Consider the following 15,328-nt stretch of genomic DNA (forward strand, 5'->3'; position numbering starts at 1 on the left):
CAGCTATCTTTGCCAAGAAAACCCCCAAAAGGGGTCACGAAGAGTCAAACACAACTGAAAAATGACTAAACAACAACCAAATATATTCACAAAATTAGACAAGAAATAGAATCCTATGACTACTAAGTGAATATCATTTCTTTCACGTGGGGTGGAAAGCAAGCTTTTGGTTACTGAACAGGATGGCAAGAGAAGGTGCGTGGGGAAAAGCCAACAGCTGATGAGACATTTGTATACCTGTATACAATCAGGAGTGGATAAAAGACTGCTCCCTTTAGATATCAACAGGACAATGTGGATCATCTGCTTCTCCTCACTAATGTACATATATACAAACCCCTACAAGTTATCCTTTTATGAGTCCTTTTGCTGGTGAAGGTTTTAACTTGATCTCACCTGTGTAAAAATGTGTGTATGTGGTTAAGGAAACACATGGATATTGTACATCGGGCCTTATACCAATTTTAAGAAGCTCCATTAACTCTCAGATTTAACTTGAGGAAGCTAGGTGGCACAATGGATGGAAGACTTGAATTCAAATCTGGACTCATTCAATAGCTGTTGTGACCCTGGGCAAATCATTTAACCTCTGCATACCTCAGCTTCCCCATCTGTAAACTGAGGATAATATTAGCACCTACCCCACCTGCCAGCCTGTAGGATCAGATGAGATAACATTCATAAGGTGCTTGGCATATAGTAGGTGTAGATGCTGTAGCATCACTAAGAGCCCAAAGACCTGGGATTCAAGTTCTATCTCTGACATATACTGGCTTTATGACTGTAGGCAAGTCACCTAAACTTTCAATGCCCTAACAACTTTCTAAGACTATAAATTACAACTTTACTGACAGGGGGAACTTATTCTTCCCCATACCATTGAAATTACAGGTCTAGAACTGACTGCCTAGTCACTCTCTTGTTATTTGGTCGTTTCCAGTCACATCTGACTCTTTGTGACCCTATTTGGGATTTTCTTGGCAGAGACGCTGGAGTGGTTTGCCATTTCCTTCTCCAGCTCATTTTATAGATTAGGAAACTGAGGCAAACAGGGTTAAGTGACTTGCCCAGAGTCATACAGCTAGAAAGTGTCTGAGGATGGATTTGTACTCAGGTCTTCCTGATTCCAGGTCTAGCATTCAATCCACAGCACCACCTCGCTGTCCCACCTAACCACTACCTAATGTTTATTTATTTCCTTAGATTTAAAACATACTTTTTTTTCTTTCTCTTTTTCTTCTTTTGCTTCAGGAAAACCTGACAGGTGAATCCTCCCTAAATCTAGATAAAAAAATATTTGATCTCCTTCTGAGTATCAGTCAGTGTTTGAACATTGTGGAAGAGATGGTCCAGACCTCTGGCCTCTCTAGAGAGGATGCTGCTGTACAGCAGGCCCACTATGAGGTCAGTGTTTTCTCTGTACCATATGTGGCTGTCATCATACAGCTCTGCTCGGCTTGGTGCACTTGGTAGGCAGGTGCCCTTCAGTGTTCCTTCTTTTCTCTTCACCTTGTAGACCCTGTCTTTAGAACTGCAAAAACTTCACTCAGCTGTAACTAGCAAAAGGGATGATCTTTTGAAACTGCTAAGTCAGCCTGGAAAGAACTCCAGTGTATTCTTTGAGTGCTTTAATAACCTGCAAACACGACTTGATCGAACTCGGGCTGCAGCTGCTTCCAGAAGTCAATCCATGAAATCTGGGATAGACCATAATAGTGATTATCAGGTACTATTCATTCATTCATTCAACAAACATTATGTTAAGGGTTTGCTAAAAAGCACCGGACTAGGTGCCAAGGGGAGATACGAGGTTTGGAAAAACACAATTCCTGATCCCACGTAGTTTATCATCTTGTAGGAGGATGAGGCAAAAACACAACTATAATCCAAATATGTCATGATACATGCAAGCAAGGCAAAAAATAATGTTGTGTGAGGTTCAGCATCAGCAACAGAGAGATCAGGAAAGAAAGGTAGCTTTTGAGTGGCATTTGGGCTTTAAAGGAGAGACAAGCAAAATGTAGCACAAAGGACCTTCTAGATATTAGGAACAGTGGAAGCAAAGGCACAGAGGTGGGAAAATGAAGAACACAGTTGGGAACTTAAAGTGTGTGGAGGGGGGAACAAGAGGAAACCCAGAAGATGAGATAATTTCAGTTTGGCAATGGGTGTTTTAAATCACATTATATCTGAGCTAATGAACCTTTCCCAGGTTACAATTGTTAAATGGAATGTGGCGTTACCAAGGAAGATTATGACAATTTCCTTGTATGAAGGTCTTGAAAATAGATTTAAGTAAAATAATGTTTGACAGAGACAGAGATTTGGTAAAATGAACTAGCTCAGTTTTGTTCCATCTCAACTATCCTGCAATTTAAATATATGTTGTGCTAATATTATTATTATCCATAAAATTCACTTATTATCTCCTACAAATGCCTTCTTTTCCTGCAGCGTCAAGTAAGGCAGTTATATGACCAACTAATTGAGAAAAAATCCTCAATACAGCACTCTTTGAATGAAATTAGCAGTCAAAGCATCGTTGAACAACTCCAGGTAACTAAATCAAAGTATAACCAAGCTACCCTAACCCTGGACCTATGTCTTAGTTCCTGGGCCCATATTAATTTAAGTTCAACTCTCAGAAATAATCTTCAGCATCCTGTGTTATTATAGAAATGAGTTTTGCATGACTACATGGGTAGAACCTATGTTGAATTACTTGTCTTCTCAATGGGGAAGGCAATGGGAGCGAGAGAATTTGGAACTTAAAATCTGGGGAACAAAAGTGTTAAAATTGTTTTTACATATAATTGGGAAAAAATAAAAAATATTAAATTTAAACTAAAAAAAATTTCTATGTTATCTTTCCATTAGAAGGCAGATTTGTATGCTGTAAAACTTCAAGACTATGAGAGCCGGGTGACAAAACTAAGGGATGAAGGAGAAAGACTGTACTTACCTTATGTTTTAATCCAAGAAGTGTACAAACTGGAGGTAAGTATTCTGAAGGAAAAGCACATACTGATCTGGTCTGCTACTGATTCATGCTCTATAAACCTCAACTAGCCCCAAATGGCAAACCTTTACTTAATCTCTAGTGTCTTATCACACTTTCCTAATCATCCATTCCAAGCTTTCTCCTCAAGTCCTCAGTCTCTCCCTGTGTCTTCTTCCCTCCCTGCCTACCCCCTTTCATTTTCAATGTGACAGCAAATATTTCAACCCCACATTTATCAACCCTGTTTACTCTGCCCCTCCCACCCTTCTAGGTAACATGCCTATCTCTCCTTGCCCCACTAAGCCCTTGGGCTCTATCAGCCTTCTGACATAGTGAGCTATTCCAGCTGCCTCTACTTCTTCACCTCCTAGAGTGTGGCCTCCGCCCCTGACTTTACCGGGACTGCTCTCTAAGGGCGCCAACGCCCTCTTTTTAAGTGTTCAGTTCCCCCACCCAGTGCCAATGAATATGCTGGGGTAGTTCTGAATCACAAGATATAATGGATGGACCACTCTCTTCACAGAAGACAGAACCACAACATTTATTCCAACAGCAGAAAACCAGATCCGTCACAGCAACAAAGAAGTCTATACACGTTATCAATGCAGGGGGCACCGCCATCCCCAAGCCTTCCCTCCGTCAGGTCTCCCCACAAAACAGACTCCCTCAAGCAAAATAGCCCCCTCTCTCACTCACGCTAGCTGCTCTTGCTCTCTCTGCCTCCTCTCTCTCCAAGCTGCAACTCCCAGCTCTGACTCACACCAACTTCCTGCTCCACCCACTCAGCAAGCTCCTCCCACCACAGGCTCGTGTGACTCAGGCTTCTATGTGACCCAGGCAGGTCACATGGGCCTATTAATGGATGGGAAACATCTTCCCATTGCATTAACAATGCATTAACAATACACACCCCCCTCCCCCAAAAAAGAGAAAGAGTAGCCTTTCTTCATTCCTCATCCTCTTTGATCTTCTGCAGTATTTAATACTACTAACCTACCTTCCCATTTGTAGGTAACCTCTCTTCCTTTGACTTTTGGGACACCTACCATTTTCTGGTTCCTCTCCAACTTTTGCTAAGTCATATTCCTACTAGGTGTAGATGTTCACAAAGATTCTGTCCTTACATTTCTTTTTTTCTTTCTTATATTTCATCTTCCTTGAAAATCTCATATACCCCCATGGATTCAATAATCATTTCTACTAGGAGGATTACTATATCTACATATTCAGTTACAACTTTCCCCCTTCCCCCCTCCCCAAGTGTCAGTCTTATATTTTCAATGCACATTTGGCCACTTCTCCTAGCATCTCAAACTCAAACTCCAGAAGAGAAATCATCATATTTCTTCTAAAACCCACCCTTCTTTTCAGTTTGTCTGTTTCTATTATGGCATAAATAGAGTCTGGAAGTCTGGAAAATACATTTATCCAGACTTAAAATCGTGGAGACATCGTTGACTCTTCTCTCTTCCTTACCACCATTCAATCTATTGCCAGGTACTGTCAACGCATAATATCTCATACCCATCCCCTCCTCTTCCTCTGCATTGCCTCCACTTTTGTTTGAACTTTTACTATTACCTGTTTCTAACTATTGTAATAATTTCCCAATTAGTCTCCCTTCCTCCAAAATAGACCCTAATCTCACCAATTCTTTTACCAAATCAATTTTCTTAATGTACTTAAAGTCAAAAATCTTTAGTGGTAAAAAACCCAAATTCTAAAAATAATTTTTACATGTAATTGGGAGAAAAGATTAATATTTAAAAATTTTACTTATTTTATTTGTGGAATAAAACAAGCATTTCCATAACATAGTATAATAAAAAAGATGATGGCACAGGAAACTGCAAATCTCATGTACAATTTACTATTCCTCTAAAATATATAATAAAGTTATCATAAATTTCATTTTTTCCCTTTTTTTCTTCCCTCCCCCTCACCCTAGAGATGGTATATGTGTGTGCAAATAGGTACCTGTGTGCATATATATATATCTACATATATATGTACATATATGGATAGATATACTTTATATATATGTGTGTAAAATCAGTCTATGTATACATATTTATCAGCTCTTTCTCTCAATGCAGATAGCATCTTCTTTCCTATGTCCTTTGTAGTTAATTTGGGTATTTATAATAGTCAAAATGACTTATTTGCTCAAAGTTCTTCTTAAAACTTTTGGGAAAAAAATTCTTAAAAACAAATCTTTAGTGACTCTCCACTGCTTCTAGAATGAAATACAAACTTTTCAGCCTGGCATTTAGTCTTTCTTGGCCTTGTACGAACCTACCCTTCCACCATTATTTTATTTTATTTCTCCAGTCTCACAGCCACAGACAGAGCTTGAGATAAAACAGTGTGGCTAGCATGCCACTGAAATTAAAAAGCCATTATTTCAGGCAGATCCTTTGCATGAGACAAACTCCATTCATTGACACCTTATGCTACACCTGTACTATTCTCTTGCCGCCTGCCAAAATTGGGCAGGTCACTTAACTGCTTTCTGGGCCTCAGTTTCCTCATTTGTAAACTGAGAGGATTGGATTAGTTAGACACCAAACTCCCTTTCAGCTCTAAATCTACAATTAAATCTTTATCTCACTTTAAACCATGTAATTGGATTCCAAATCCTGCCTTTGCAAAGGGTGTTCTTAACCTGCAGTCTATGAACTTGTGTGTTAAAAATATTTTGATAACATTATTTAAGTATGATTGGTTTCCTTTTTAATCTTATATCTTTTATTTCATGCATTTACAAACATTATTGTGAGAAGGGGCACATCATTTTAACCTGTGTTCCCAAGGGTTCCATGACACATGCAAAAAGATTAATGAGAGCCACTCATTTAGCTTAACCATAGAAAAGCTCTCTCTGTTTACCCTTTTGGATCATAGTTTGGGCCATGTTCTCTTCCCCTAGTCTGTCTTTCTGGGCTTGTTAATTGCTGTTAATAATCGATACTAGAGAATCACCCATTATTCTCTTGACTACATTCTACACTCCAGCCTCTACTAGCTCTATGACTATTTTCCATGCCTAGCACATTCTCCCTTCATATCTCTGCCAGTGCTGGCATACAGAAAGTGTTTAATAAATGTTGTTTGACTGAGTATTGAAATTCTTCTCTTCCTTCAAGGTCTAGTTCAAGTGCTTCCTCTTCCATTAAGCCTTACCTGATCCTCCCAGCTAAAAGTGATCTCTCCTTCCTCAAATTTTTGTCTGGATCTCTCCTTTGCCCCTATCACATTATGCCTTGATCTTATCCACACAAACCCTAACTCCATTAGATTTTAATTTTTTTGAGGGCAGACACTATCATTTTTCATCCTTTTGTCTCTAGCAGCTAAACAGTGTACCAAGCAAATAAGAGGTATTTAATAAATATTTATTAAATTGAATAAGAATTTGTAGTTAAAGGCTCTTGAATTGGCTCTTAGTGTTTTTTTTTGTGTTGTGCTTTTAAGATAATTCAATTTAAAAAGTTGAAAACATCTGTTTTATCTTTTTAGGATGTCCTTGATGACATGTGGGGACTTCTAAGAGCTAAGCATGCTGAACTCAGCAGCCCTTTCATCAGTGAAAGCCAACAGGAAGGGTTGCTTCGAGGATTGGCAGAACTAGTGAATATTGGGAAAGAAAAGCTTGTTCAGGACCAGCAATGCCAAGCTAAAAGTAAAGCTTCTTTACAGGCTCAGCTGCAAAACCACAAGGTAAGACTGTGAAAGTGATTCTGACCAAATTTCTTTAACACATATCAACTGAATATAGGTTAAAAAAATTGAAAACTCGTTTTTTGGGTTTTTTTGGTCTGAATCTATACATAGAGCATCGGTTTTCCTGTTTATAAAAAAGAAACTTGAAATGTAGATTTTGCCATAGTATATGCCACACACACACACACACACACACACACACACAGAGCTATTTTATTGGTGCGGGAACTTGTATTGGACTTACAGAACTAAGATCAAGGAAATTCTCTTCTAGGGTCTTAACATGAATTTGGGCCAATTTATTCCTTTCCTTATCTTGAAAATAACCAAGTCCATTATTACCTCCACTATCATGAATATCTTTCTAACTGAGATCAGTACTATGGACATTTGAAAGAGAGCTCTCTTTAGCAGAGTCATGCTTATCTGCAGAAATATGGTGCTCTATTGGAATGTGCTATCTTGGATAGCAAGTACAATCGGAGTTCAGAGATTTATTGTCCTGTAGTCAGATTTCGTTTTTGTTTTTATATTGTTGACAATGCCCAAGAATTTAGTTCAACAGACCATTAAGTAAATACTATGTGGAAGGCCCTGTGCTACTAAGTCTTGGGAATATAAAGATAACCATGACATAGAAGCTGCTCACAAGGACCTTATAATACAATTGGGAGGAAAGATATCCATACAGATGATAATGATATAAGAGAGATTCAGGTAAGTACGAAGGAAAGATTCAGACAAAGCGTGATTAAAAATTTGGAGAGGCAGAGATTACTTTCAGATGGGAGATGGGGTTAGGGCCCTTTTCATGAAAATGGAAACTGTAGCTATATATGGTAGAAGTGCAAACTTTAAATATTAAAAAACAAAACACTTTGTTTTCACAGACTTTTTTCCAGAAGCTTGTTGCTGACATCTTTCTGATCCAAGAATACTCTAAAAAAATACTGCCTTCTTTATTACAAAATAAAGAGAAATTTTGGGCAGATAAAGTAAAAGAAGTAAAATTGTTGGAACAACAGGCTTATCAATATGGCACGAAACTGGAGAATTTGTTGCAGGTATGATGCTAAATAATGATGATCAATAAATAAAGCGAATTTGAACTTATCCCCGAAAATACTTTCAAAACCATTAATAATATTGCCAATTTTCTATTGCAGTAACTGAGTACTATATGTTAAGACATAGTAATGAAGCATTCCATAAGAGAGTCTATATAAAATCTATGGGAAAATGAGGCAGTGGGCCTTGGAGCCAGGAAGGACCTCAGTCTGAATCCTTTTCTGACACATGCTGGTTGTGTCAGGCTGGGCAATTCATTTAATCTCTTTCAGGACTCTAAGTACCTCCCTCAGGTTATATGTTGCAAAGAAACTATTGATCTGCAATGGTAGCAGGAGTTTACTCATCAGAGTTCCATCTACCAATGAAATCATAGGCCCAGTCCCTATGCCTATGAAAAACAAAAAATTATTTTATTAATTTTCCCAATACTGAGCCTGGGATGACCAATTTTATATCACTGATTCCTAGTCATAAAGGAAAAGAAACTAATTTATCAGTAGAAAACAATTAAAAATTAAGAAAGAATAAGGACTCATAATCTGTAATCTTGTTTCTACTCTTAGTGCTGCCTCTCCAATGGGAATATCTTGTTCACATTTTCACTGTTATTCAGTTGCTGGGGTTTTTTTTCCTCTACAAATTGGGAATGAGATATGCCATGTTATCAAACAAAATGAAGCCTTTCAATTTTATTGGGTCATTCTTCAAGAAAACAGTCATTGTGCCTATGCCAAATCGTATTTCAGTTTTCTGGATCTTAAGGAAAGAAGGTTTAAATGCAAAGTGGTTATTAGTATATACTACCATAGTATATGTTCATACGGTGCTATGCATAGAGTTACTGTCAAGGTTCTGTGATTTTGGTTTGTGTCATAACTTAACCACACAGATCACTGCCTATCTACAACTTGATAGGTAAGTCTTAGAAAGTTGCTTAAGGCTCAGACACATAAAAAGACTCACTGACGTTCACCTGGATGGTGTCAGGGGCAGGATTTGAATCCAGGTATTCCTAATTCTGTGAGTAGTGGTGCAGTGGATAGAACACCTACCTTGGAGTCAGGAAGTCCTGAGTTCAAATGTGACCTCACACATTTACTATCTATGGGGCCCCAGGCAAGTCACTTAACCCTGTTTGCCTCAGTTTCTTCATCTGTAAAATGAGCTGCAAAAGGAAACAGCAAAGCATTCTAGTACCTTTACCAAGAAAACTCCAAATGGCATCACAAAGCGTCAGACATGACTGAAATGACTGAGCAACAAGAACAACTCCCTAATTCTAAATCCAGCAATCATTATGCTTCTTTTATTTGGACTTTGCACAAGATGTCCTTTGTGATTCTGGCAAATTCCTTGGCTCAGCATAGTCTCCCTGTTTTATGTCTCATTTTTAATTTATCCTTACATTTTTTCTCATTTCTAAATGTTTATAACCACAATTTGAACTCTTATCATCTCAGTATACAATGTGCATGTCAGTGACGTGACTATTAAAGTGTAATCATTTTCATTTTTTGAGATGTCATTCACCTTGTTCAGAGCCTTCTGACTCTCTCCTGGAAGTAAGCATTAATGATACATGGGCATCAAGTTTCTGAGTAAGGTTTCTTTTACATGTCTCAGTAGTAAACAATATTTTTCAATATATTTTTCCAGTCCTCGTATGTACCACCTTCACAATGGCATATATTGGAGAATCTTGTCAAATTCCTCATTGAATTTTACTCCTTTGTCTTCTGCAAGTAATGTGAGCACAAAAGCTACAGTTACCTTTATAGTAGTCTTCCTTCTCTTTTTTTTCCTTTTTATTTGTGCTAATTATGATTATTGCAAAGCAATATGACCAAATATACCTTAAAATGCTTCTTATTGTTTGGGGCAGATGACAAAGCAACTCCATCAACTTCTTTATTTCAATAAACATTCAACAAGTAACTACTTCTGTGAGACAAATCTGAAAGACATTTAGCTACAACTTCTATAGGCCTTCTCGTTTCATTTATAACTTTATCAACTTGTTGGTCATAGGACAAAGATTTAACAGAGTACCAGTGGTTAAATTAATTTTTCCAGATAATCTAAAATTTATATAATTCTTAGTACCTTCTCTCCTCTTTTACCATTCTACCATCATCAGTATGGAGTTAGAAGGATACCAAATAAGACTAAAGATCCTTTTGTAATTTTCTGCTTTTAATAGGTTATCATCAATTAGTAACTAGCCTGCTGTTTACAAACCTTTGCACTTAACTAGGCTGATCTTCTGCATCCTCAAAGGTCTTCCCATTTTATTGAACCAGCCAAAGCTGGTTCTCCTTGAATTGTCTTTTAAATGGTCGGGGCCACCTTCATACTGTAAGTAGGCATCTTTGGTGAAATCAATAAGCACAATACCTCCTGTGTTCCAGTAATTGAGGTAGAGGATCCAAAGACAAAATAGAAATAGTACTTGCCCTCAAGGAGCATGCATTCTCTTGGAGAACTGCATGTATTCTGAAGAATTTGTATTCCATCCTATAAGTAAGAGGTTGCCACTGGAGCTTTTTGAGCAGGAGAATAACGTGGTTTGACCTGTGTTTTAGAACTATTAATTTAGCATCTGCATAGAAGATAGGTTGGGGGGGGGACAAACTTGAGCCGGGCAGCCCAATAGGAAGTGACTGCAATAATGTATGAAAGCGGTGATAACAGACTAGTCTAGGCAAACAGATCTACATGAGTAGAAAAGAAGGGATAGACACAAGAAGTTAAAGAAAACATTTATATTGGGGTTTAAAAAATAAATGCACACAAACTTTCTTCCAAGATATATCATGGTCCTTGAAAAATTCATATCAAACTCCTATTTCATCTGTGTCTCCTGTGCTCTGCAATGGGAATTTATGTTAAGAATTGTCTCCTGTAGCATTATAAGATCCTTAGCAACCAAAGAAATATTAAGTTATATTTCATAAACTGGATATACTAAGTCAGAAAAGTGAAAGAATATATTTTAGAAGGATTTTCTTTTCTTTTTTTTTTTTCGGAGGGGGAAGGCAAGGCAATTGGGGTTAAGTGACTTGCCCAAGGTCACACAGCTAGTAAGTGTCAAGTGTCTGAGGCTGAATTTGAATTCATGTCCTCTTGAGTACAGGGCTGGTGCTCTATTCACTGTGCCACCTAGCAGCCCCCAAGAAGGATTTTCTTTAACAAGACTAGGATAGAAATAGAAAAGTAAGATGATAGTGCTTAGAAAATTGTGCTAGTCAGAATATTTCATTCTCTAAGCACTCAGATTTACCCTATTAATTTAGATCCCTTGCCACTCAATGAAGTGAAAGATCTAGCCAATAAGAGAATTAATGATCTTGTACTTCAGGAATTGCCCTTTTCTTATAATGAGTTTATGTCATGTATGTTGGAATGTGGCCTTCTATAATTCTTTACACCCATGAAAACCCTGTTCACTGGACCTCTCTCCTGTGCTTATGAAGCAACTTGTCATTCCACCCTTTGACCCTATTTTGAGGAAAGAATACAGGATAGGGAAACAATAGTCTGAATGTCAACCGGCTGACCACAATCAAAGTTTAATTGGGAAGCAATAAAAAGTGTTACACAGCACACCTCACTGAATAGTTGAAGACACCAGCTGTTAAAAGTTGTCCTTCCCTTTTCCTAAATATAATGAGCTTAAAATGTGTATGTTTCTAAAGTGAATTCCAAAGGTTCTTCATATCTGAATGCAAGGATGGATTCTAATGGCATGACAACTTTGGAAATATCACTCTCTGAATAATAAAGCAAGTATAACCAACCTGGGGGTTTAAACTTGTTTCTTTGTGTTTTTTTTTAGATGACTCAGCCTTAGGAGCAATTAAATTATTTTTCATTAAAAATAAAGCATTTACATGGATTCATTGTATTCTTTACATTAGCTAAAGCTGATGTTGACTTGTTTGGTCTTTTTTTATATTTATTGTAAAATTGACTTTCTTATTAGTCTGATAACATTCTGAGAAAAGGACTGCTACTGATTTTTTTACTTTCTTTGATTCTCTAGGAATGGAAGGAATTTGATGAAAACTATGAATCCCTTGAAAAAGACCTGGAAATTCTTGGATCTTCTCTGCCTTCTATGAGTTTAGTGGAAGAGACAGAAGAAAGACTAATGGAAAGGATTTCATTTTATCAGGTATTTATTTTCCTGCTTACATTTTCAAAAAGCCAGGTTATACCATCATTTTTACAAAGTGGTTTCATTTTAAAAATTGTTTTGAATTTAGTAGGGTACTTTTTATAACATAGATTATTAGTACTGAGACCTAGATGATCTACTGAATTGTAGGTCGCCTCATGCACTCAGAACCTATAACTATCCATTGTCACAACCTCACTTTCCTCATAAATAAAATGAGGAGATTGGCATAGATTATCTCTTAAAATCCCTTCCAGTTCTAAATCTCATTTTATAGTAAAATCCTTTTAAAAATTCACCTAGCAATAGGCAGCTGCTTGTGCCTTGTCACCTAATATCGGTGCAAAAAGGTATCAAGCAATAATCACTTTTAATTTTTAGCCAGCTGCCATGGATTTATTCTCTGTATTTAAATTACATTGTCTGGAGAAAGAATGAAAGACTAAAAATTTATATAAATATATCTTTGGGCATCTTGCTACTTAGTGGTGTGACAAAAATTTTAACCAGGTAAATTTACTCAAACAATGATTTACTTGAAAGCACACAAGCTTTGGAAATTTTGATTTCTTTTTACCTTAGAATGCTCATTTGTTCCTTAGTAGTGATACTTGAAGGTGGTTACCAAGTACTCCCTTTTGTTAAAGGTTGAAAAGTAAATTTACTGCCTGAACGGATTAGAAAATGAATGTAAAACATATTTAGCAGGGGGCTCTGCTTCCCATTCTGAAGATGCAGGGTTCTAGAAGGAACATTTGTGAAAGGACAGCACCACATTCCATGAGGCTTAGATGGCCTAGAAGTCTCTCAGTTGGTCTCTGTTACATTTTTAGTTTTATTACATTGTCACTGATTTTTAAGCAGACTTGATCTTTTGAGCTCTGTTAATTAACTCAAGAGTCTGGGGAAGTACCATTCTGTGTACTGTGAATTTAAAACTGTGAATTACAGTTTTAAAATTTCTTTATTTTTAATTTATGGAATAAAAGATGTATTTCCATAATATATTACAATAAAAAAGATGATTGCATATGAAACTATAAATCTACAATGCACAACTTGCTATTCCTTTCAAATATAAAAAAATTATCACGTAAATAAGAATTATAGTTTGATAACAGGTCCCATTCTAAGGTATATTGAGAGAATGATTTTCAATAAACTCATCATGATTATTTCCCTGTAGATGACCTATCCCTTAAAACACTATCTGTAATCTCCTTTAGTTTGTGTTTGTCCAAGAAATTTAGGAAATAATTGACTCTCTGTTTAAGTAGTTGTTTGATCTTGAGCAAATCCCTAAAACTTCTATCCATTCCAGTTTCTTCATCTCTGTAATGGGGATAATAAGCACCTGCCTCCCAGGGTTGTGAGGATATAATGAAATAATGTTTGTGAAGCACTTCGCAAACTCAAAGTCCTATATAAATGCTAGCTATTGTTTGTTGTGGTTATCATTATTATCAGAGAAGCAACACAGCATATTGCACTGTGTGGTGCATTGATAGTGGGCCATAGAGCCAAGAAGACCCGAGTTTAGACCCAATTACTGAAATACAGAATTTGAGAATTGCAAAGAAACCTTGATGGCTATTTAGTCCAACCCATACGTGAGAGGAATCCCCACCTTAACATACCTGACAAGTGGTTCATACCACTTCTGACACATATTGGCGTGTAACCTTGGGCGAATCGCTTAATTTCTCCCAGGGCTTCAGAAAACTCTGCAAGGTCGTAGATCGCAGAGGTATCAACCTGAATTGGTAGAGGGAATTTCCTCATCTGGGAATTCTTTATGTCAATGAAAGAAGCAATCTAGTCCCCTTACCCTATCCCATTCATGTCAGAACTTTGAACTATACATTGTAAATTTATTAAGCAGAAGTTTCTTTATTTAACAAATGTTTGTGGTACCAAGTTAAGTACTCAAAAGGAAGCTAGGGAACACAATGGATAGAGCCTGGGCCTACAGTCAGGAAACCCGAGTTCAAATGCAGCCTCAGATACTTCCTAGCTGTGTGACCCTGGGCAAGTCATTTAACCCTGTTTGCTTCAGTTTCCTCATCTATAAAAGGAGCTGGAAATGGCAAACCACTCTAGCATCTTTGCCAGGTAAACCCCAAAGGCTGTCACAAAGAATCAGACCTGACTGAAATGACTGAACAAAAAGTATTTAATACAACAAACATTTGTTAAATGCCTGATATGTATAAGCAATGGACTTTCATAGAGATCCAAAGATTAAAAAAGGAATTGCCTCTAGCTTCAAGGAAGTTAGTCCAAAAGAAGATATGACATACACACAAATAAATGTGATACAAGATAGAAGATAGAGTCAGAGGAAGGCGCTCATCATATCAGTAGGTGATCTGTTCCATTTGTAGACAGCTCTGGCACTGTTTCTGGCTTCCCAGTGAAAGTTACTTCTTTGGGATGTTGCAGAGAGGATTCATGCTTCAAGTGAAAATTATAGCAGATGACCTCTGCAGTCCCTTCCAATTTTAGACTGCTCTGATTCGATGAAACAGGGAACTGAATTTGCATTTAGAAGATAGAGGCTCATGTCCTTGCTGTGACATCTCCTAGCTGTGTGACTTTGAGCAAGTAACTTAATCTATGGAGATTCATTTTCTCCACATGCGAAATGGAAGTCACAATAATATTTGTATTTCCCATCTTAGAGGATTTTTGTGACTGCTAGATGAGATAAAACAATGGCTGCAAAGTCCATTATGGACCAAAAAACCGCTCAATTGAGTCAACCAGGATTTATTAAGCATGGATCGTGTGCCAAACATTGTGCTAAATGCTGGAGAGAAAGCAAAAAAAAAAAAATCCTCCCCTCAAGGAGCTCACACTCTAATGGATAAAACAATATATAAATATATAGGTACATAAAGATATATATATATATATATATATATATATATATATATATATATATATATATATATATAGATGTTAGATTGTAAGCTCCTTGAGAAGGGGGACTGTCTTTTGCCTCTGTATCCAGAATGCTTAGCACAGTGCCTGGCACACTGGGTTTTGTTTGTTTTTTTTTTTCAGTCATGTCTGACTCTTCCTGACCCCATCTGGAATTTTCTTGGCAGAGATACTGGAATGGTTTGCCATTTCCTTCTGTAGTTTATTTTACAGATGAGGAAACTGAGGCAAACAAGGTTAAGTGACTTGCAGAGGCAGCTTGGAAGTGCCTGAGGCCAGACTTGAGCTAGGGAAGATGAATCTTCTTGACTCCAGGCCTGGCACTATATCCACTGAGTCACCTTGCTGCCTGGTATGTAGGTGCTTAATAAACTTATACAGAATAACTGAAGATAATCTCTTAGGAACTGAGG

At 37.3% G+C, this 15,328-nt stretch overlaps 1 protein-coding gene across 1 annotated transcript in view; it reads left to right on the plus strand.

The window, feature by feature from the left end:
* Positions 1-15,328, plus strand: part of SYNE2 (spectrin repeat containing nuclear envelope protein 2) — a 430,582-nt gene that overhangs the window by 304,065 nt on the left and 111,189 nt on the right. Inside the window, exons 76-82 of the mRNA XM_036734278.1 lie at positions 1,252-1,404; positions 1,517-1,726; positions 2,455-2,556; positions 2,878-2,997; positions 6,521-6,721; positions 7,615-7,788; positions 11,838-11,969. Coding sequence (XP_036590173.1) covers positions 1,252-1,404; positions 1,517-1,726; positions 2,455-2,556; positions 2,878-2,997; positions 6,521-6,721; positions 7,615-7,788; positions 11,838-11,969 — 1,092 coding nt within the window. The remainder of the gene's footprint in view (positions 1-1,251; positions 1,405-1,516; positions 1,727-2,454; positions 2,557-2,877; positions 2,998-6,520; positions 6,722-7,614; positions 7,789-11,837; positions 11,970-15,328) is intronic.

This window comes from Trichosurus vulpecula, chromosome 8 (genome assembly GCF_011100635.1).
Source record: "Trichosurus vulpecula isolate mTriVul1 chromosome 8, mTriVul1.pri, whole genome shotgun sequence".
NCBI classification, from domain to species: Eukaryota; Metazoa; Chordata; class Mammalia; order Diprotodontia; family Phalangeridae; genus Trichosurus; species Trichosurus vulpecula.